We start from the raw sequence: 23,995 nt of genomic DNA, 5'->3' as shown, positions 1-23,995 counted from the left end.
TTCTGGCGTTCAGAAAAAAGGCCACTGCTCATTAAAGCGAAAAAAACGTCCATGTGTGCATGGACACATAGGATAACATAGAGTGGAGTTATGGGCTTTAAAAAAAAAAAAAAAAAAGCCCAAACTCCAATAAACTGCAGTTTATCAGCTCCAGTGTGCATGGAGCCTCAGTCTTTAGGCGTTAACAGTGGGCAGTGCAGTCCTCTGCCATTCTATGCATGAAGGTAAAAACCTTCCGTGTGCAGCGCCCCCCTCCACCATCAGCCCCCCAAACCTTACCCGAGCTACCCCCCATCTAGCGATGCTCACTCCCCAGGACTCTTCCTCCTCATTGGCTCAGACAGCAATGGGAGACCATTGGCAGGGGGGGGGGGGTATTTGGACGCATAGGGCAGTGGCTCGGGAGTGAGCATGCAGTGGTGCCCCCAGGGCAAGCAGTTTTCTCTGGGGGAACTACTTGAGCGGGAGGAGAAGGGAGCACTGGCAGGGGACCCAAAAAGAAGAGGATTGGAGCTGCTCTGTGCAAAACCACTGCACAGGGCATGGAAGAATATAAATTTTAAAAAATTAAGCTTTAATACCACCAAGTCAGCTGCTGAAAGTGCTTAAAAAAAATTAGGATGTAATATCACTTTAAGAATAAGCACCAAGCCAACTAGTGCCAAATAATTGAAGTTCATGCAACACAGTTCAAACCAGTTGGTCTGGTACTTATTTTTAAACCACCTAAATTGTAATTATTGTAAAATCAACTGACTCGGAGTTGATGAAATATATAGACTAATTGTTTAAAGGAAATATTTCAGGAATAAATATGGGGAGGTGTCTTTTCATACCTGAGTTTTAAAATAGAAATTCATCCAGGTCATCCTCATACTTGATTACCTAATGTGTTACCTACCCGGAAGAAGCATGTCATCAATACTTGATATGTACGCAAGTCAGTGTAACACCCAATAGTTAAAGAACGATAAAGGGGCCAGACCTGCAGCACGCACCTTTAAAAAGGGTAACTTGACTTTAGTGGGGGAAAAAAAATATAAATATATATTGCAAATAAAAAAAAAATATATAGCATATAAAAATGCTACACAAGCCATATTGTAATTGAACGTTATTAAAAACAACCTTTCCTTTTCCATCACTTTCATTTTCTCTAAATTTCAATGCAATATGGCAACCTGAAGGTGTTCCGTGCACCGCTGGTGTACAGATCGCCTCCAAAAATGTAATTTCCTGCTTGTGTAATTGGGTTACTGATTTTCCCGGTCAAACTTTAGGCATCCTCTGTAACAGAAATGTAATTTTATTCCCTAAGGAATAATTACTTCTAAAAAGGATACAAGCCCTGCAACTTTTCTCATTGGAATACAGAGAGGCCACTATGTGATTAGAACGAACCAGACGCTCCCATTCAGTATCTATAGTCAAAGGATATGGTCAAATGGCTATTTCTTCAGAGCAGAAACAGGTAGGAATCTGCAACAAAGTTTGCTAAAGTCCCTGCATTGTACACAGATCACCCAGAGGGGATTGTGTTATCCACTTGCTGCTTGTGCACTGTGGTTTTATTGCTATAGTGCGGCCTGGATGTGCAGAATCAAGTATATATACGGAAGTCTGAATTTCCGGGTAGGGGGCACGCTGGTCTGGCTGTGCTATCACTGGCTCCAGCACATGCCAATGATTTATGACCGGGACCTGCCGATCTACCGAGCGAGTAACAGGAGAGAGCTTTGTGTATGTAAACAACATAAAGCTCTCTGACAGCAACCATGTGCCAGTTTTTGGGAATAAAAACCAACACATTGCTAAGTAAAATCAGCACATATCACACACACAGTAAACAATGTTAGGCACACATTTAACTCTTTGATTGCCCAAGATGTTAACCCCTTCCCAGCCAGTGTCATTAGTACAGTGAATATTATATTATAAGCATATAAGCACTGTATTAGTGTTACTGGAGATGTCAGTGGCAGTTAACCAGTTCCCACAAAGTGTTAGTGTCAGATTGCCCGTCGTCAATCAATATACACTTATTGGGATTTTTTTTTTTTTAAATCAAGACATGTAGCAGAATACATTTTAGCTTAAATGTATGAAAAAAAAACTCAGTGGTGATCAAATACCACCAAAACAAAGCTCTATTTGTGGGAATAAAAATTCTATAAATTTTGTTTGTGTACAGTGTTGCATGACCGCACAATCACCTGTTAAAGTAGCGCAGTGCTGAATAGCAAAAAAAAATAGCCTGGTCAAGGAGGACGTAAAATCTTCCGGAGCTGAAGTGGTAATCCTTAACAAAAGCAGTTACTCTTTAGGCCCCTTTCACACTTGTGTGACTTTTCCTGCGACTTTGGACATCAGAGTCGCATGACAAGTCGTACCCCATGATTCCCAATGATAACCATTCATATCTGTCTAAAGTACTCCCTGTACTACTTTGGTCCAACTTTGATGCGAGTTGAGGTCCATAGACGCCATTATTTCTTTCCGATATGGAGATGCATTACAGCAAGACACGCATTTTAGGCGGTGTTTAACAAAGGCAATCTTCACATTTTCTTGATATCTTTTCTCTAAGTGTTACTAAAACACACAACAGTAAAATCAGTCTGTATATGCAGTAAAGCATGCTTGTTATACTCACTGTGGAACCTAAGGGGTTAATCCTGCACATTGTGTAAAAAGGCTGCGTGATCCTGTCTTATCTGATCCTTCCCTTCTTCCACAGTCCCCAAACCATCTCTTGATAGTACATAAAGCTAGGGGACAAGCTGCACATGCTCAGTTTGGTGTGTATTGCTAGAGAGTTTTTTTCATGGGAGGGTGCATGTGATCAGCACAGGCCCAATCAGCACTGTCCAGACAGAGGGTCAGGGGTCCTGCAGCCTCAGAGGATAATCAGGGGAGAATGAAAACACTTCCTACAAGCTTTAACTAGACACTGATAGAAGTCACAAGACTGCTTTATACTGCTGATGAGAAAAGCTATTTAACAGCTTATCATTACTAAAATAAATAAATAATTGCATTTCTATGTGCTGTGGGGGACCAGATATAGTGAATGCAGGCTCCTGGGTTTATTAACACTTTAAACTTAAAGGCTAAAAGAAGAAGTAAATGCTCTTTAAACATTTCATGCCGAGTCATCACCACCTGTGTATTTCCCTGGCCAGCTCAAAGTTTCACTAGATGGCTTCTATTCGTTCAGTTGGGCTCGCAATCAGCCTATTGGGTTTCTCCAAGGAAGGAAAGACTTCCAAATTGTAGGGTGGAGAACTGTAAAAAAAAAAATCACATCTGTATCTGTAGAAGGAGAATGTCTACATAGCATGTAAACAGACATCCCAATGTCCCCATAAAAGATTACTTCTTTTATAGCTCTGTCATACAAATATTTTGTTCTGCCCTAACAACTTCAATCCAACCCGCTATTGGTGCAAAGAATCTAACTTATGATCTTGGCACGAATGACAATTTGAGTATTAAAAACCCTTATGCCGCGTACACACGGTCGGACTTTTCGTCTACAAAAGTCCAACGGACGCTGACGGACTAAAGCTGGCTGGTAATCCGATCGTGTGTGGGCTTCTCCGGACTTTCAACGGACTTTTTTAGCCTCAAATCCGACGGACTTTAGATTTGAAACATGCTTCAAATCTTTACGTCGTAAGTACGACGGACCCGAAGTCCGCTCGTCTGTATGCTAGTCCGACGGACAAAAACCCATGCTAGGGCAGCTATTGGCTACTGGCTATGAACTTCCTTATTTTAGTCCGGTGTACGTCATCACGTACGAATCCGTCGGACTTTTGTGTGGTCGTGTGTAGGCAAGTCCGTTCGTAAGAAAGTCTGCCGCAAGTCCGCCGAAGGTACGTCGGAAGTCTGTCGGACAGGCTGTCGGACTTTTGTAGACGAAAAGTCCGACCGTGTGTACGCGGCATTAGATTATACAAAACCAAAATTCCACTCCTGATCCAATCAGCAGTGCCCAACAGATTAAAATATAAGCTTTAAAAGAGAAGCAAAGGATTTTTTTTTCTTATTAATACTTACCTAGGTGGATGCAGCATGGGTCCAATGCTGCATCTGTCCCCCGGTGCCGCTACACTGAGAACCGAGCGATCGAACACAGCCGATCACTCGGTTTTCAGAGCTCCGTGAGAAGAGAGTTGCTGACTGTCAGCAACAGCTCTCTGCTCTTCTCCCTCCTCGCTCATTGGAGCGCTGAGCTGTTGAGGGGGCGGAGCGGCCCCACTGAGAGGCGGAGACGGGTGTCCGTCCAGGCATCTGGCGGATCCAGACTCCATGGTCGGGATGGCGCAGTGCCTGGACTGATCTTGGTGATGTCAGCAGAGAGCGGACTTGAGTCCACTCTCTGCTGAAAACGGGTCACAGGAGTGCAAAACGAATTACAGTCCTGTGATCCAGAGGAGAAGTACAGTAAAACAAGCTTTGGTTGGACTTCTCCTTTAATAACATGTTGTGTTTTTTTTTCTCATTTATGATGGAGAAACCCAACAGGTTTCCAAGACTATTAAGGAAGATTTAGGAGTCTGCTTACAGTGAGGAAAAATCTATTTAATCCCCTGCCGATTTTGTACGTTTGCCCACTGACAAAGAAATGATCTGTCTATAATTTTAATGGTAGGTTTATTTTAACAGTGAGAGACAGAATGCCAAAAAAAAAAAAAATCCAGAAAAACACATTTCAAAAAAGTTTTAATTTTAATGAGTGAAATAAGTATTTGATCCCCTATCAATCAGCAAGATTTCTGACTCCCAGGTGTCTTATACAGGTAACAAGCAGAGATTAGGAGCACTCCTTTTAAGAGAGTGCTCCTAATCTCAGCTTGTTACCTGTATAGAAAAGACACCTGTCCACAGAAGCAAATCAATCAAATTCTCTCTACCATGGCCAAGACCAAAGAGCTGTCCAAGGATGTCGGGGACAAGATTGTAGACCTACACAAGGCTGGATTTTGCTACAAGACCATCGCCAAGCAGCTTGGCGAGAGGGTGGCAACAGTTTGTGTGATTATTCACAAACTCGGTCTGGGGCTCCATGCAAGATCGCACCTCATGGAGTTTCAATGATCATGAGAACGGTGAGGAATCAGCCCAGAACTACACTGAAGAATCTTGTCAAAGATCTCAAGGCAGTTGTGACCATAGTCACCAACAATTGGTGACACACTACGCCGTGAAGGACTGAAATCCTGCAGCACCCGCAAGGTCCCCCTGCTCAAAAAAGCACATGTACAGGCCCGTCTGAAGTTTGCTAATGAACATCTGAATGATTCAGAGGAGAACTGGGTGAAAGTGTTGTGGTCAGATTAGACCAAAATCAAGCTCTTTGGCATCAACTCAACTCGCCGTGTTTGGAGGAGGAACAACATCCCCACCATCAAACATGTAGAAACATTATGCTTTGTGGGTGTTTTTCTGCTAAGGGGAAAGGACAACTTCACCGCATCAAAAGGACGATGGACAGGGCCAGGCCATGTACTGTGAAATATTGGGCAAGAACCTTCTTCCCTCAGCCAGGGAATCGAAGATGGGTCATCGATGGGTATAGCAGCATGACAATGACCCAAAACACACGGCCAAGGCAACAAAGGTGTGACTCAAGAAGAAGCACATCAAAAGCGTTGTTCCACCCGCAAATCATTTTTTATTGTACTGTAGCTGCTGACTTTTAATAAGGACACTTACCTGTCCAGGGAGCCCGCGATGTCGCCCCCCCGAGGCCGATCCATCCATTGCCCACTGCCCGTTTCCTACTGCGCATGTGCGAGTCGCACGGCGCTTTGTGAATGGCCGGCTGTCTTCTGGGACACACACACACAAGTCCCAGAAGACATGGGGGGGGCTCGCCGAAGAAGAGGATATGATGTCCTGCGCCGCGGACCGGATGGATCGGAAGTACAGGCTGTACTTCATAAAAAGTTAAGTTAGAAGAAAAAAAAAAAAAAAAAGATTTTAACTAGCCAAAAACGAGCGGTGGTCTTTCATTTAAGACCACCTCTCAAAAGTGGGTGGAACCTGGAGTGGCCTAGCCAGTCTCCGGACCTTAATCCCATAGAAAATATGGAGGGAGCTGAAGGTTGAGAGTTACCAAACATCCGCCTCAAAACCCCAATGACTTAGAGAGGATCTGCAAAGAGGAGTGGGACAAAATGCCTCCTGAGATGTGTGCAAACCTGGTGCCAACTACAAGAAACGTCTGACCTTTGACTGCCAACAAGGGTGTTGCCACCAAGTACTAAGTCATGTTTTACGAAGGGGTCAAATACTTATTTCACTCATTAAAATGCAAATCAATTTAAAACTTTTTTCAAATGCGTTTTTTCTGGATTTTTCTGTTATTTTGTCTCTCGCTGTTAAAATAAGCCTACCATTAAAATTACAGACTGATCATTTATTTGTCAGTGGGCAAACGTACAAAATCAGCAGTTGATCAAATACTTTTTTCCCCTCACTGTAGTTGGCCAACAATATATCACTTTAAAACAAACCTTTAGATCGCTCTTCTTGCGTTGTCTAACCCTGAAGGCAAGTAGGAAGTTGGCCAGTACTTTCCAAATCACCTTTTATTCAGCCAAACTGTATATCTACGGTTATCACCAGTGCTAGTAGATTTGGCCTTCTACACAAAAGGCGTGGAAGACCTTTGTGCTCCCTTTTACCACGTCCCTGTTCAATGACATCTGGCTTTGAAAGTGTGAGGAATGTTAATACCCGGTTGCAAGACCATTGAATTTCAACAACCATCCCATAAGATTATATATGTTTTTAATGTATGGTATTCACCAGTAAAAGCCTTCTTTGTTGGAGACACCCAAAGCCCTGAAACTGCCGCTAGAAACCACCACCTTGCATGTGATCGGAGCAGCCCCAGCAGACTCAGGGCTGTCATTCAAGTCACACTCTGTAGTATTCCCCATCTCTCCTCCCCCATCAGCTACATAAAAGGTTATGTCTGGAGGTGAGGAAAGGGACAGAGGAGCTGGGCCAGTACAGAGAATAATTAAACACTCCCAGCAGAGGAGAGGACTATGACTTCTAATGAGGGTGGATGCTTTCTAAAGTCAAAATTGGCTAGCAAGTTCAAAAGCACATTGCAAGGGAGGTAAGGTTGGGGGGGGGTTTCTGTACGTCATCTGTGTTCAGAACGCCCCCAGGTTGCTATATTGCATTTTACAGAAAAATTACAGTGGCTGCAGATTGAAAAGGGAAAGGTAACTTTTAATAACATTCAAATACAATATGACTTGTGTAGCAATTGTATATGCTATATTAACCACCTCAATACGGGGCCACTTTCACCCCCTTCCTGCCCAGGCCATTTTTCAGCGCTGTCACTTTTTGAATGACAATTGCGCAGTCACGCAACACTGTACCCAAATTTAATTTTCTTTTTCCCCTCACACAAATAGAGCTTTCTTTTGGTGGTATTTAATCACTGCTGGGATATTTATTTTTTACAAAAAAAAAAAATGAATAACAAGACCGAAAAAAAAAAAAAAAGGTTTCATAGTTTGTCAGTAAATTTTGTAAATAATTTTTCTTCACTGATGGGCACTGACGAGGCTGCACTGATGGGCACTGACGAGGCGGCACTGATGGGCACTGACGAGGAGGCACTTATGGGCACTGACGAGGAGGCACTTATGGGCACTGACGAGGAGGCACTTATGGGCACTGACGAGGCGGCACTTATGGGCACTGACGAGGCGGCACTTATGGGCACTGACGAGGAGGCACCTATGAGGCGGCACTTATGGGCACTGACAAGGAGGCACCTATGAGAAGGCACTAATGGGCACCGATAGGCGGAACTTGTGGGTGGCGCTGATGGGCACCACTAATGGGAGGCACTAATGAGCAGGCACTGAAAGACTGCACTAACTGGCATCACTTACGGGCACCGATTGGTGGCACTGATGGGCACTACTAGGGCTTTCCTGTAATCAGTGCCCCGATTACCAGCCCAGGTCTCCCCTGGGAGGAGATGCCGCTGATCGGCACTCCTTGCCACACACAGTCTCAGTGTGAGGCGAGGAGAGACAATTCACGGCACTTCCTTGTTTACATGTGACCGGCTGTGATTGGACACAGCCAATCATGTGGTTAAAGAGCCCCTGGCCCTTTAGAGAGATCGGGATCGTTATGAGCGCCATCATGTGACGTCCACCCAGAATGAGAGCTGCACCGTCCCTCCGTCATTTGACGGTGAGCGGGCAACAACTGGTTAAAGTGGTTGTATAGGCTGAAGGTTTTTTTTACCTTTATGCCTTCTATGCATGAAGGCAAACAAAAATTCTGTGTGCTGCTCCCCCCCCCCAATACTCACCTGAGCCCCTCTCGATCCAGCAATGTGCATGGTAGCCTTGGCTGCCCTGGGTCTCTCTCTCTCTTCATTGGCTGAGACAGCAGCGGAAGCCACTGGCTCCCGCTGCTGTCAATCATGGCCAGTGAGCCAATAAGGAGAGAGAGGGGGGGTGCTCTCTGTCTTATGGACATATAGAGCGGGGGTTCAATAAAAGTGGAGTTACCCTGTAAATTCAGTTCAGTGTTAGCCTAGGCAGGCATGCATATTATGCATTTAGATCTGTATTTTAAGAGCAACTTTTAGAGGCATTAACAGAAAACCCAAAGTGGAGTTTGGAGAGGAGCTTACGAACGTAATTTGCACGCATATGCACGTAAATATTTTCTAGTAGCTAGAAAAAGTTAATCTTTTAGTCAAAAGAGTTTACATTCACTCATACACTTCTAAACACCATATGCCTCTAAATGTGCATAAATGTGCACAAACGCACGTACACGTGACATTAGAAGTATTTTTGTCCATCTTCTGCCAGCATATTTAGGAGTATAAATGTATATGCCCTCCTGCATGCAGCCTAACGTTGGCTGAGGAGGAGGAGTTTTTGGTTTTCATTTCTTAACCATTTCAGCTCCAGGTGGTTTACCCCCCCTTCATGACCAGGCTATGTTTTTGCGATACAGCACTGCGTTACTTTAAGGTTCCACGCACACTGGAGCTCAAACTGCAGTTTATTGGAGTTTGGGCGTTTTTTTTAAAAGCCCATAAACTCCACTATGTTAGCCTATGTGTCCATGCACACATGGACGTTTTTTAGGTTTAATGAGCAGTGGAGTTTATGGCCTTTATCTGAACGCCAGAAATTTGCGTTCAAAGTGCCGTTTTTCAACGCCAAACGCCGATGAACACTCATAAACACGTGCTAATTAGCGTTCGGCGTTCTATTTTTTCAATGCATTGTGGGAGTTTGGAATGCATTGTGGGATTTTTGGAGTGTCCTCTGTGTATTTTTATTAGAAACGCCCATAAACACTAGTACAAAACACGTTTTCTACCAGAGTTTTCTGCCAGCAATTTGGCGTCCAGAAAAAGCTTTTTTGAGCTTCAGTGTGCATGGAGCCTGACTGACACTTGCATGGTCGTGCAACGCTGTATCCAACTAAAATATATCCTTTTTTTTCTACTATGAAAACACATCCAATTAAAAAAAAATGTAATAAAAACAATTTAGGCTAATATATATTTTGTGCAAACCAATCAATATACGCTTATTGAGGTAAAAAAAATCCCAATAAGCGTATATTGATTGGTTTGCACAAAAGTTATAGCATCTACAACCTATGAGATATTTTTTATGGAATTTTATTTTTTTACTAGTAATGTTGCCGATCAGCGATTTATAGCGGGACTGCGACATTGGGGCAGACAAATCAGATATTAAGGGACACTTTTGATACTTTTTTGGGGGGGACCAGTGACAGCAATACAGTGATCAGTGCTAAAAAATTTGCACTGTCACTGTACTAATGACACTGGCAGGGAAGGAGTTAACATCAGGGATGATCAAAAGGTTGAATGTGTTCCTAGGGAGAGCTTTGTAACTGTATGGGGGGGGGGGGGGAGTTGCTTTAACTGTGGGAAGACAGATCTGTGTTCCTGCGTAGCAGAAACACAGTATCTTTGTCTTCCCTACTAACAGAACGGTGATCTGCCTTGTTTACAAGGGCAGGCTGCCATCCTGGCTCTCTCGGGAACGATCGGCGGTTATCAGCTCCATGTACGTGATTTTGCGCAAAGGAGCTGCCCCCCCCCCCCCCCCCGCAGTACATGTACGCGAGGCAGTTGGCATTCATTGCAATACTTGCAGGTGATATTGATCTTTCCCTTTATATACAGCTGTGCTCATAAGTTTACATACCCTGGCAGAATGTATGATTTCTTGCCCATTTTTTAGAGAATATGAATAACACAAAATAATTTCTTTCACTCATGGTTAGTGTTTGGCTGAATCCATTTATTATTAATCAACTGTGTTTACTCTTTTTAAATCATAATCATAAAGCTCTGAGTAAACTGTTGTCGCTATATAAATCCTGAATAATAATAATCATCATCACAACAGAAACCACCCAATCCACCCAATTGACCCTGATCAAAAGTTTACATACCCTGGTGATTTTGGCCTGATAACATGCACACAAGTTGACACAAAGGGGATTGAATGGCTATTAAAGGTAACCATCCTCAACTGTGATCTGTTTGCTTGCAATTAGTGCGTGTGTATAAAAGGTCAATGAGTTTCTGGACTCCTGACAGACCCTTGCATCTTTCATCCAGTGCTGCACTGACGTTTCTGGATTCTGAGTCATGGGGAAGCAAAATAATTGTCAAAGGATCTGCGGGAAAAGGTAGTTAAACTGTATAAAACAGGAAAGGGATATAAAAAGATATCAAAGGAATTGAGAATGACAGTCAGCAGTGTTCAAACTCTAATCAAGAATTGGAAAATGAGGGGTTCTGTTGAAACCAAACCACGGTCAGGTAGACCAACTAAAATTTCAGCCACAACTGCCAGGAAAATTGTTCAGGATGCAAAGAAAAACCCACAAAACTTCAGGTGAAATACAGGACTCTCTGAAAACATGTGGTGTGGCTGTTTCAAGATGCACAAAAAGGAGGCACTTGAAGAAAGATGGGCTGCATGGTCGAGTCGCTAGAGGAAAGCCATTACTACACAAATGTCACAAAGTATCCCGCTTACAATACGCCAAACAGCACAGTGACAAGCCTCAAACCTTCTGGCAGAAAGTAATTTGGAGTGATGAGACCGAAATTAAGCTTTTTGGCCACAACCGTAAACACTACATTTGGAGAGGAGTCAACAAAGCCTATGATGAAAGGTACACCATTCCTACTGTGAAACACGGAGGTGGATTGCTGATGTTTTGGGGATGTGTGAGTTACAAAGGCACAGGAAATTTGGTCAAAATTGATGGCAAGATGAATGCAGTATGTTATCAAAAAATACTGGAGGAACATTTACATTCATCAGCCAGGAAGCTGCGCATGGGACGTACTTGTACTTGACATCCCAACATGACAATAATCCAAAACACAAGGCCAAGTCACTGGCTACAGCAGAATAAAGTGAAGGTTCTGGAGTGGCCATCTCAGTCTCCTGACCTCAATATCATTGAGCCACTCTGGGGAGATCTCAAACGTGCCGTTCATGCAAGACAGCCCAAGAATTTACAGGAACTGGAGGCTTTTTGCCAAGAGGAATGGACAGCTTTACCATCTGAGAAGATAAAGAGCCTCATCCACAAATACCACAAAAGACTTCAAGCTTGATGGTAAAGGGGGGAATGAGACCCCTGATACTCTGTCTGGACAGTGCTGATTGGCCCTGTGCTGATCACATGCACCCTCCCAAAAATACACATCAAACTGATTATGTGTAGCCTGACTCCATAGACTCCGTGTTATCAGGAAATTATCAGGGGACTGTGGAAGGAGGGGAGGATCGGAAAAGACAGGATCAAACAGCCTTTTTACACATTGCAGAGGATTAACCCACAGGGAGTATAACCAGCATGCTTTACTACATATACACACTGATTTTGCTCTTGTGGTTTAGTAACACTTTAAAGCCCTGAGTAAGCTTGTACAAAAAACTAAGAACATTCGCTACTCAGTGCAAGAATTTATTTCCTGTCGCACTTGACCACAGAAGTTACAACAGTTTGCAAATTTTTAGGCATTTGGGGAAATGTGCTACTTTTTATCATTTCACCAAAACACATTGCTCAGGGGTTATACTAAAGCATTCATGCAGTGCAGTCAAAAACATTTACTAAGAGCTAACTGTACTTACATTTCTCATATTACATTGTAACTAATACAAAAAATTACTCAACAAGGCAATTGTCAATAGCATGACTGTATGAATGTTCATGTAACGATAACATTTGTTAAAGCAAACAGCCCATCAATTTCAGACCTGGCTATTGCAAGATATAAACTGATAGAAGTTTTAAACTACATCAGGTCTACATTTCATGTCGTTCCCCCCCCCAAAAAAAACATCTAATTTAATACAGCATGGCATTTGCAAGGATGAGAATCTGGAGTATGAAATGACAAACTTACGTATATCGGAGCTTGCTTTGGATTAAGTTTCATGACCTGCAAGAGAGACGAGAGAGACGGGAGACTGTAATTATCAAGCTCTGAGGAACAGGTACATTTACCAAATTATATAATCGCGGCTAAATTTAGTTGGATAATTGGGATCTCGGTTATGAAACATTTATAGGACATTTTGCAATGCAGAGTTGGGCTGAAGCTGCAAAAGAAAACTAAGGCCTTCACTGGTAACTTTATATAGTCACTTCGGTAAGAATACTAAAATTATATTTTATAGAAGCATTAGATCTACAATTTTAATACAGATCTCTAGCCACTTAAGGACCAGCCTCGTTTTGAGATTTTGGTAAAGTTTAAAACAGGTTTTTTTGCTAGAATATTACTTAGAACTCCCAAACATTATATATTGTTTTTAACACCCTAGAGAATTAAATGGCGGTCATTGCAACACTTTTTTTCACACCGTATTTGCGCAGCAGTCTTACAAGCACACTTTGTGAAAAAATTCACTTTTTTGAATAAAAAAAAAAAAAAAAAAAAAAATAAGACAACAGTAAAGTTAGCCCAAATTTTTTTATATTGTGAAAGATAATGTTACGCCAAGTAAATTGATACCCAACATGTCACGCTTCAAAATTGCGCCGTGGAATGGCTTTAAACTTTTACCCTTAAAGTGGTTGTATACCTTTATTTGTAACTTTTACCTACAGGTAAGCCTATAATAAGGCTTACCTGTAGGTAAAAAAAATATCTCCTAAACCTGTAAGGTTTAGGAGATATTCCCCTCGCAATGAGCCGCTGACTGCAGCGGCGCATGCGCACAGGGGACTCTCGGCTAAGAGCCCGGCAAACTCCGGAGCTTGCCAGGCAGAAGTCTCCCGCGCGCATGCGCGGGAGTGACGACATCGCGGCTCCGGCCACTCACAGTGCCGGAGCCGCGATACCCGGAAGACACGCCGAGGGGAGATGTCAGCTCCCTCGGCGTGGACAGGGTGAGATGCCAGCGCCTCGTTCTAAGGTAAGTATCTCATAATGAGCTAATATGCGGTGCATACTAGCTCATTATGCCTTTTTCCTTGCAGGTGTAAAATAAAAAAAAAAGACAGCGGGTATACAACCGCTTTAAAAATCTCCATAGGTGATGTTTAAAAAAATCTACAGGTTGCATGTTTTGAGTTACAGACAAGGTCTAGGGCGAGAATTATTGCTTTCACTCTAACGATCGCGGCGATATCTCACACGTGTGGTTTGTCCACCGTTTTCATATGCGGGCGCTACTCACGCAGGAATGGAGCGCTTTAAAAAAAAATTTCTTATTTATTTTACTTGATTATTTATTTTTTCACAGTCTTTAAAAAAAAAAAAAAAAAATTGGGTCACTTTTATTCCTATTACAAAGAATGTAAACATTCCTTATAATAGAAAAAAGCATGACAGGTCCTCTTAAATATGAGATCTGGAGTCAAAAAGTCCTCAGATCTCATATTTGGACTAAAATGCAAAAAAAAAAAAATTGACATTGAAAAAAATGGCCCTTATGACGTATGGGCGGAAGTGACTTCCGCCCTGCTATGGTATGGAGACGGGTGGGGGCTATCTTAGCCTCACTCGTCTCCATACCCAGTCACGACAAAGACCCGATCACCTCCGACGCTGCCGACGGCTCCGGTAAGCGGCGGAGGGCGCGGGAGAGTGGCGGGAAGGGGGGGCCCCTCTCCCGCCGTCGTTAACGGTGATCTCGCGGCGAACCCACCGCAGAGACCACCATTATCATAAACACGACCGGCTCCTGAAGAGATGGATGCCTCGGTTGTGGCAGCAGCTGCTGCCGTTACCCAGATATCCGTCTTCAAAGTGCCGACGTATATGTACAGGAGCCGGTTGGCAAGTGGCTAGGCAGCTATATATAAAAAAAACAAACATACAAATGTAATCATTAAAGTGGAACGTTACTTGCTGGAATCCATCTGCCCTTAGCTCAGGCATGCAGACGGGAGTGTGTGATTAGCTGAGAAAATCCCTCTTCCTCCTCCAGATAAGAGGATAAAAAAAAAAAAAAAAAAATATTCATGAAGACTCCTGGGATGTATGACATCATCTTGTCCTAGTAAAAGGGGTGGCCCGTCCATTGTGGGCGCACGTGCGCCGCCCCCCCTTTCCATGCCCCGTGCCCCCTTTTAGGATGCCGGGCGCATTCCCCCATCGGGCGGGGGTGTATTTTTTGAAGCACTGATTAGAGCCAGAGGAACCAATAGGCTTCAAAATAGGGTGGGTTCGGGGTGCAGAGCACTGCGTCCGGCGCCCACCCAGGTGTGTTGCAACAGCGAATGAATTCATACAGCCATATAAGCTGTTCGCAGGCTCGTTTGGCTGTACTTCTCCTGTGGATCACAATTGTGCAGTTCGTTTTGCACTCCTTTGACCTGTTTTCAGCAGACAGTCAGGGCTGAAGTCCGCTCTCTGCTGACATCACAGAGTCGGTCCAGGCTCGGCGTCATCACGACCATGGAGGAGTCGGGATCCACCCAGATCCCTGGACCGACACCCGGCTCAGCCTCTCAACGAGCCGCCGAGAGCCTGTGCTGGCCACTCCCACCCCCTCCACAGCCCTGCGCTCCGGTGAGCGAGGAGGGGCAGAGCAGAGAGCCGGTGACTGACACCCTACACATCAGTGCAATTTGTCATGCGAATTGACAGTTCCGAATCGCATGGCAATGCACATATTCGCCACTACACCAAAGATCTTCAAATTCATAACCGTGAACCCCCTCAAAGTAGTGCTGGGGAAAAAAATCGATTTAAATCTTGAATAGAGTTGAGAGGTCAAATCGATTCAAAATTTAAGCAAATCGATTTTTTTAGATTTTTTTTTTTCACCGCGTCGGTCCCGAGGAGCTGCAGGCAGGAGTTTTTAGACGAGGCCGTGGCTTTGGCCTAGTCCGCGGCATCCGGCCTCGCCTAAGAACGCCTGCCCGCAGCTCGTCAGGACTGGCGCGGCATCCAAAAAAAAAAAACTCAATTCGATTCGTGAATCGAGTTTTTTTTTTAAAGAAAATCGCAGATTTTTTTTTTTTTTTTTTTTTTTGGGAAAATCTCCTAGCTCTACCTCAAAGTAAATGATTTTGGTTGATTTTTCCTTTTAGGTGCCGTATACATCTCCTAAACGTGCACTAGCTTAAAGTGTCACTTCTGACAAGTTTTTCTGACACCAAGTGAAAAATGGTGACAGGGGAAGAACCTCCGGCTGATTGACAGCTTCACCTCTGTTCCTGTGTGCTGTATGAAAGGGGGGGGGGGTCCCTTCCCTCCAATCAGCTCTCAGATCTCCCCTCACGGAGCTCTGCAGAGTGTAACTTCAGATCTCTGCTCGTTTTTTTCTCAACTCTCAGACAATCTTTAGTTTGGGTTCACACCTATGCCAATCGGATGCAAGTTTCCCCACATCCAATTCACAGGACAGGAGATTGTGAGCAGCTCTCTATGGAGCCAGTTCACATTTCCGTTGCGTCTGCGGAGCAGCTTGCACAGGAACACTGTGCGTCTTTGGCTCCGTTCCAGGGCCAAAATCAGGCAAAAATTCAGCCCCGATTCGTCCCTGAAACGGTGAACAGGGACGCACCGGACCCCTGCTGCGAGCCGCATCTGTCGGAGGTGTGAACCCAGCCTCAAAATTCTGCACTTTGAATGGATGTAGAGAAGAAAAGGGCTGCAGATAAAACAGGTACAACTTGTATAGGAGGATTTGTTTAATCTCTGTGCATCACCTGAGGCCAGTCACTCCACTGGGTATATACAGTATAAGTGTTTACAATCAGCACAACAGTGCAAAACCTCATTGACTTCAGATTATAAGCGAATACATAGGTTTTGTAATGCGCAAAAAAGAAAAAAAAAAAAGAAACAAGCCCGAGCAGACTGCAGAGCATCCAAAGTGTCATCCTAAGTGCAGTAAGTTCATATATATCACCAAGCAGTCATTTAAGCTTTCTTCACCACACTTTCCCTCTTCTTGAACTTCTATTTTAATACATGAGGTTTGTAGTTTAATGCCTAATTTTACAACATTCTATTACAGTTGTAAGTGACATGTTTTGTGTATTAACCTCAAATAGAAAACACAGCGGCAGTGTTTAAATTGATGTCAGCTTGTGTATTTGTAGAGGGGAGACTCCGCATGTGCAAAGTAAACAAGAGCAGATGGAGCGTACATGAAGAGTCAGATGTGGGAACATGCTTATCTACCAGATCACACTTCACAATATTGCCTATAAAAAAAATGCAAATTAATTGTTTACAGATCTTTTTCTGAGCAGGATCCAGAGAGAGCGAGAAACAATACTGTACAGTTATTTGTTCAGTGAGAGACGTTTACTTGACGCCGAGCAGTTTAGAGCATCATACGGGACAGCAGAGAACTGCATGAAACTCAAACAGTTGTGCCAATAAATGATATCCTTATTCCCCAAGTATGATCAATACACATCCACTACTTAATGACCCCGCAATACATTTTTATGAAATCTTTTCTTAAGCTGGGCCATAGATGGATTGCTCTTTTTTTTTTTCAATCAGCCAGCAATCGAAATGGATCGATGCTGGACCAGCCAAATTTCGATCCATTTATAGGAAAGCTGGTTGTACACAAGCCGATCTATTGATCGATTTGTGTACAACTAACATGTCGGGTTTTTGTGGAACGATCAGCGCCGCCGGCTACAACCATCAAAACTGATCATTGTATACTGACAGTGGAGAAGTTTTTAAATTTAAAGTTTTTAAAATTAAAATGCATCTCCAGGCTTCCTGAAAATTTACCCTCAAATTTCCTCTCTATCTCCTATAGCAAGAAACCTTCACCGCTGACAGGGCTTCCATCCCCAACCGGTCTTTTTTCAGGGTTGCGGGCTCCAGTCCTTTGATTGGACAAGCCGTGATGATGTCACTCCTGCGCATGCGCGCTGGACCCGCTGTTCACGGCACATGACTCTGAAGGAACGGCACGGGTATGCCGTTCCTTTAAAGCAGTGATTCTTAACCAGGGTTCCTCCAGAGGTTGCTAGGGGTTCCTTCAGCATTGGGCAATTTCTGTCTCTCAGATAAGTTCCCAATGACACAATTGATATTTTTAGCCATCTGTAAGGAGATAATTCTTCCCAATGACCACAAGTGTAAGGACAATTCTTCCCACTGACCATCACACTAATGTGTCACGAGTTGTAGATTCCTAATTTTTAGCAGGGGTTCCTCGAGACCGGAGAACTATTTCAAGGGTTCCTCTGTGTTGAAAAGGTTGAGAAAGGCTGCTTTATGGCACACATGCCATTGACGTCACTGGCGGCTTCACAAGTAAATACCTCCTATACAGTGCACATTTAGGAGATAAATACTGTACCTATAGGTAAGCCTTATTATAGGATTACCTATAGGCAAAAACCAACCAAAAAGACTTTACTCCCAACAATGAGGCTGGGTTCACATTTATGCGAATTGGATGTGGGGGTTTCCCCGCATCCAATTCGCATGACAGGAGATTGTAACCGGCTCTCACTGGAGCCAGTTCACACAGCTCCGGGGCGGCCGCGGTCTGCACTGGAAAATGGTCCTGTGAGTCTTTGGCTCCGTTTCAGGTCCGAATTCAGGCAAAAATTCAGACCCGATTCACACCTGAAACGGAGAAGAGGGACGCACCGGACCCCCTGATGCGAGCCGCGGCTAGTGTGAACCCGGCCTAAGCTTCCTCACAGAAATCCTTGGGGAGGATTGGTTTCTATGCTGCACCAGATTTTGCACTCTCCAGTACTAGTAAAGCAACTCCAAGGTATCTGTATGTCTTAGATCCGTCACAAATCAAAATAAGGGGTTTACATTTAAGGACAGCGATTAGAGCCATGTAAATTGTGCAGTTCAATCCTTTATAACCCTGTGTCCAGAGCTGCCTAGCTTACCACAAACATAAAACCTAGTATGATGGAGCCATGTGATGGTCACCAAAACTTGACTAGTTGTGCTTTTCCCATTGGTCCCCAAGCCAGAAAGCCAGACTCCATAGAAGTCAAGGTCTCCATGCATTGCACCGATGATGGTCAACAAGCCTAAAACAGGTGTGTGCAATGTGAAATAAATAGCTCTGCTCTTTATGTTTTGCATTTGTGACGGAGACCAGTCACGCAGATACCTCTGCTATTAAGGCGGCTCTACTTTCACCGGTTTAGTAGAAAGTTTCTTTTGAGTCTAGCTCATCATAACTGGTCTGCTAATACTTCTCAAATGAATACAAACAGAACATCTCAGGCTTTAGGTTGCAAAACGCAAATATGAATTAAATCGGTCATATTGGTTGTTGTTTTTTTTTTTTTTTTAATTTTGCTTTTCAACAGTTTTTATGCTAACTTTTTCTTAAGGCAGGCACATTCTACTGTGGAAATGTTCAGGGAAAGGTCTCCGCTATTCTTAACTCAAACCAGGTCTGTACTTTCCTTCATCCATGTCACCCAACTGAATGACCCCCGCCCTTTGACCTATGCCCCCATTTGTTATCGTTGTAGAAAAGTGTCAGAAGACAAATGAGCAGCCCAGTGGAGTACACAACTTGGCTGAAAATAAATACACTTGTTGGGTCAAAAAACGAGTGCAGGCCAGCCAGCCACCCTGGCTTTTACCTTAGAGGGGAACTACAGGCAAAACCTTTTTTTTGCATAAAGAAAGAAAGGGTTAACATCCCTTGTTGGTTTTTTGCTATCTGAGTTGGGAAGATTTCCCTTCACTTTCTAAACATAGAGCCAAAATGGAAGGGAGAGAGGGAATCGCCTCCAAAGTAAGGAACTCCCTGGTTGTCACCAGAACTAATATCTCCACCAAGTGATTTCCCCTCTATTCCTGTTCTGGTGATAACCCAAAATTTGGGATTTTCTTTGCTTTTAGCTATACTATAATCTGCCATGAATCACTGTGATAACCTACTGTAGGAGTAATCCTTGTATTAGCTCCATCTAAATCCTTGCGGGTACAACTATAGACATTTTGCTGAATCAGGCCCCATTCACACCTGAGCCTTATGAAGCTTGAAGCTACAAAAAGATCAATATTAAAATCCAATTGTTTCAAATGGTACCTGTTCACACCCGAGTGCTCAGGTGCCTCTTGCTTGCACAGGAGCTTCTTTTCTGGTGGATTTGGACATTTTTTTGGCCCCATAGTCTTTAATAGGGAATGCCTAAAAACTCACAGAAACAAGCTTTTAATCATCTTTTTTGGATATTTTGTGCGTTTTTTTTTTTTTTTTTTAGCCCAAATAATAGGTCTCCTCCCCATCAGGAAAAAACACAACCCAGCCAAAGCGGAGGATCATGTGCTTGTCATGTTTGACCTCTCTTCTCTATTAGTAATGACTGGGTGGATCCAGTATCTTCTGCCTCAGCTGGCTCTTTTTCCCCGGGCACCCATGTGAAAGAGCCCCAAGAAAGTTTACTCAACCTACCTATGAGCTGTAATAAGGATTACAGTCCATAGGTACAGACTGGCAGGGAAGTCTAGAAAAAACATTTGTCAATGCCTGCTAGGGTGGATAAAAATTGATTTAAAAAAAAAAAAAACCCATTTGGATTTAAATCGGATTTCTTTTATTTAAATGCGATTTTGATTTTTATCAAACTTATTTTAATAAAATGCTTTTGGAGTAAAAATCTATCTAAAGATAGTTTTCTATTTAACCACTTACCAACCGCCGCACGCCAATGTACGTCCAAACTTTGAACGGGGATATCGTTGTTATGGCAGCAGCTAGCTGCCACAACCCCGGTATCCCCGTTTTCGTGCAGCGGCCGGCTTTCAGATAAAAGTGGTCCCTGTGGCGGATTCGCCACGAGATCACTTTTAATCAGTGGCGGGAGAGGGCCCCCCCCCTCCCGCCGCTTACCGGAGCCGTCGGTAGCGGCGGAGGCGATCACATCTGTCTCCGTCCTGTGCCTGGGGATGAGTGAGGCTAAGATGGCGCCCACTCGTCTCCATGACACTGCTGGGCGGAAGCGATGTCAAAACGTCACTTCCGTCCACGCCTCTTAAAAGGCACATTTTTTCAAATATCATTTTTTTAAATGATTTTTTTTTTTTTTTTTTTTTATTGCATTTTAGTGTAAATATGAGATCTGAGGTCTTTTTGACCCCAGATCTCATTTTTAAGAGGTCCTGTCATGCTTTTTTCTATTACAAGGGATGTTTACATCCCTTGTAATAGGAATAAAAGTGACACAATTTTTTTTTTTTTTTTAAATAGTGTAAAAATAAATAAAATATTGTAAAATAAATAATAAAAAAAAAAAAAAAAAAAAGTAAAAAACCCCCCCGTCCCGACGAGCTCGCGCGCAGAAGCGAACGCATACGCGAGTAGCGCCCGCATATGAAAACGGTGGTCAAACCACTCATGTGAGGTATCGCCGCGACCGGTAGAGCGAGAGCAATAATTCTAGCCCTAGACCTCCTCTGTACCGCAAAATATGCAACCTGTAGAATTTTTTAAACGTCGCCTATGGAGATTTTTGAGGGTAAAAGTTTGACGCCATTCCACAAGCGGGCGCAATTTTCAAGCGTGACATTTTGGGTATCAATTTACTTGGCGTAACATTATATTTCACAATATTAAAAAAAAAAAAATGGGCTAACTTTACTGTCTTATTTTTTTATTCAAAAAAGTGAATTTTTTCCAATAAAAGTGAGCTTTTAAGACCGCTGCGCAAATACGGTGCAAAAAAAAGTAATGCAATGACCGTCATTTTATTCTCTAGGGTGTTAGAAGAAAAAACATATATAATGTTTGGGGGTTCTAAGTAATTTTCTGTTTTAAACATGTAAACACCTAAAATCCAAAACGAGGCTGGTCCTTAAGTGGTTAAGATGCATTAATAATTTTGATTTTTCAGCATGAAATGGAGCTTAGTTATGTAGCATGAGACTGTATATTCTGCAATATTTACATTTTTGGTAAACTCATTCAATGAATCCAAGCTCTGCAAGCTGAGATAACATGCACTGCATTGATGCAGTCACACAATTTCACAGTAAAAATGAGATAAAACAAAGTTCAGGAATATTCCTTTATCTCATCGTTTTGCAAATCTATCTACACTGCAAACTGTATGATGAAATCGGTTCTGGTATCGCTGTTTTACTAACCTGACAGCTTATTATCCTAAGTAGGAAACCTTCATTTTGTTTGCAAATATTAAAGAGCTACCAGCAAGAATAAGTACGTACATTTAAAGAGCACCTGTCATTTCAGATCCATTATGGCAGCGCCTATTAGCGGGCGCCCCTCACCTTGTGTCACTGCCGTATCACCAGCCGTCCCATTAAAGTGAATTGGACTGTCGGTGAGTCAACAGCGGGTCAGAGGAGGAGCCCTGAGGAGCTCTGGGACAGAGATGACAGTTGCCCTTTAAAAATTATGATTTAAATCAAATCCACCCTGATGCCCGCACATTTCTTTTTCTTTATACTACCCAATTACCCTCAAATTTCCAGGCTGCTTTTAAAAGAGAACTAGGTGGATGCAGCACGGGTCCGAAGCTGCATCTGTCCCCCTGGCGCCTCTGCACTGAAAACGGAGCGATCGAACATCGCTGATCGCTCAGTTTTCAGAGCTCCATGAGCAGAGAGCTGTAGACTGTCAGTAACAGCTCTCTGATCATCACCCTCTTCGTTCATTGGAGCGCTGAGCTGTGCAGGGGCCAGAGCAGCCGTCTCAGGCTCTCAGCGGCTCACTGAGAGGCTGAGACGGGTGTCAGTCCAGGCACCTGGCGGATCCAGACTTCCATTGTCAGGCTGACGCAGTGCCTGGACTGACATTGGTGACGTCAGTAGAGAGTGGACTTCAGTCCGCTCTCTGCTGAAAACGGGTCACAGGAGTGCAAAATGAATTGTACTTCTGTGACCCAGAGGAGAAGCCCAGCCAAACGAGCCCAGGCTGGACTTCTTTAACCTAAACCTTGCGAGATCTTCATCGGTGTCAGGCCTTCGATCCCTGCCGGCATTTAGGTTTGCTTTATAGCCAATATGCAACCAAAAATAAAAGCATGGGGTGGGTGAAAGTCATCAGGGAGACATTAGATTTCTGTGGCTTAAAGTAGAACTAAAAGGCAAAACTATTTTTTCTTCATCTTGGATAGAGCAGAATGGTTATAACCCATTTTTTTTTGTTTTGTTTTTGCCATTTGGATCCCATTAGGGAGATTTCCCTTCACACCCTTTCACCCTCTGGAATAACAGGACAAGTAGAGAGGGTGAATCTCCCCAAGAGCCCTTTCACACTGGGGCGGTGCGGGCGGTAAAACAGCGCTATTTTTAGCGCCGCTTTACCGTCGTTTTAGCGGCGCCATTTGGCCGCTAGTGGGGCAGTTATAACCCCCACTATCGGCCAAAAAAAAGGTTAAAACGACCCGCAAAGCGCCGCTGCGGCTGCGCTTTGCCAGCGGTTCTGCAGCGGTGTCCATTCAGGTCAATGGGCAGGAGCGGTGTATACACCGCTCCTTCACCGCTCCAAAGATGCTGCTTGCAGGAGTTTTTTTTTTTTTTTAACGTCCTGCAAGCGCACCGCTCCAGTGTGAAAGCCCTCTGGCTTTCACACTGGAGAGACAGGAGCGGCTCTTTACAGGCGCTATGCAGGAGCTATTTTTAGCGCCTGTAAAGCACCTCAGTGTGAAAGGGGTCTAATTGGCACACAAAGCATTACAGGTCTTCTAGTCCCTCTACACTCTACCCAGAAAAAATGTAAAATGCGAAGTGGCCAGCTCTGACTTGAGGGGAGAGGGAAACACTGATGTGATCAGGTCTGACTAATGTAATTGTGGGATCTGGTGGGGGTTGACTGACCCAACAGAGGCTGGTTCTGATGTGATGAGGCTCAAATGTGAAAGAGGGGCTCAAATGTGAAGGGGGTCGATTGCATTGCAAGGATTCTAACATAACTTTGTTGCAGATTCCGATCTTTTCGTATTTTGAAGAAATCCCTGTGTGTTTGTCTGTGTCCATGTGCTCAGTGAGTCTAATGGGAGTGGTTTCATAATTATCAACCAGCTGCTGCACCCGCAGGGCTCTAATGTGGAAACTTGTAGGGTCTGCATTCTTTTAGACGTGATTTCCTATTGAGATTATCTCACCAAAAATTTGATTTTTGTTGCAGGGGATGCCAAAAATCTGACTTGTATCTTAGTGCAGACTTCTGGGAACATCAGTGAGCCAATCACACAAGCAGGAAATTACATTTCTGGGGGGACATTCTGTACACCATCTGTGTACAGAACACCTCCAGGTAGCCATATTGCATTTTACAGAAGATTACAGCGGCTGCAGATTGGAAAGGTAATTTTTAAGAACATTCAGTAACAATAGGACTTGTGTCCCAATTGTATATGCTATATTCTTTTTTTTTTATATGCTATTTTTTTCCCCATGAAAGTGGAGTTACCCTTTAACATAAGACATCATTTTTTGGACTCTCTTTCTACAAAGGCTTCCTTT

At 43.5% G+C, this 23,995-nt stretch overlaps 1 protein-coding gene across 5 annotated transcripts in view; it reads right to left on the bottom strand.

Moving 5' to 3' along the window:
• AKAP13 (A-kinase anchoring protein 13) overlaps positions 1-23,995 on the bottom strand; it is a 446,306-nt gene that overhangs the window by 332,331 nt on the left and 89,980 nt on the right. For all 5 annotated transcript variants that reach the window (XM_073618416.1, XM_073618419.1, XM_073618420.1 and 2 more), the window contains exon 2: positions 12,488-12,523. In XM_073618416.1, coding sequence (XP_073474517.1) covers positions 12,488-12,523 — 36 coding nt within the window. The remainder of the gene's footprint in view (positions 1-12,487; positions 12,524-23,995) is intronic.

This window comes from Aquarana catesbeiana, linkage group LG03 (assembly GCF_042186555.1).
Source record: "Aquarana catesbeiana isolate 2022-GZ linkage group LG03, ASM4218655v1, whole genome shotgun sequence".
NCBI classification, from domain to species: Eukaryota; Metazoa; Chordata; class Amphibia; order Anura; family Ranidae; genus Aquarana; species Aquarana catesbeiana.
The sequence above is the reverse complement of the archived record's forward strand: the minus strand, read 5'-3'. Positions and strand labels throughout refer to the sequence as shown.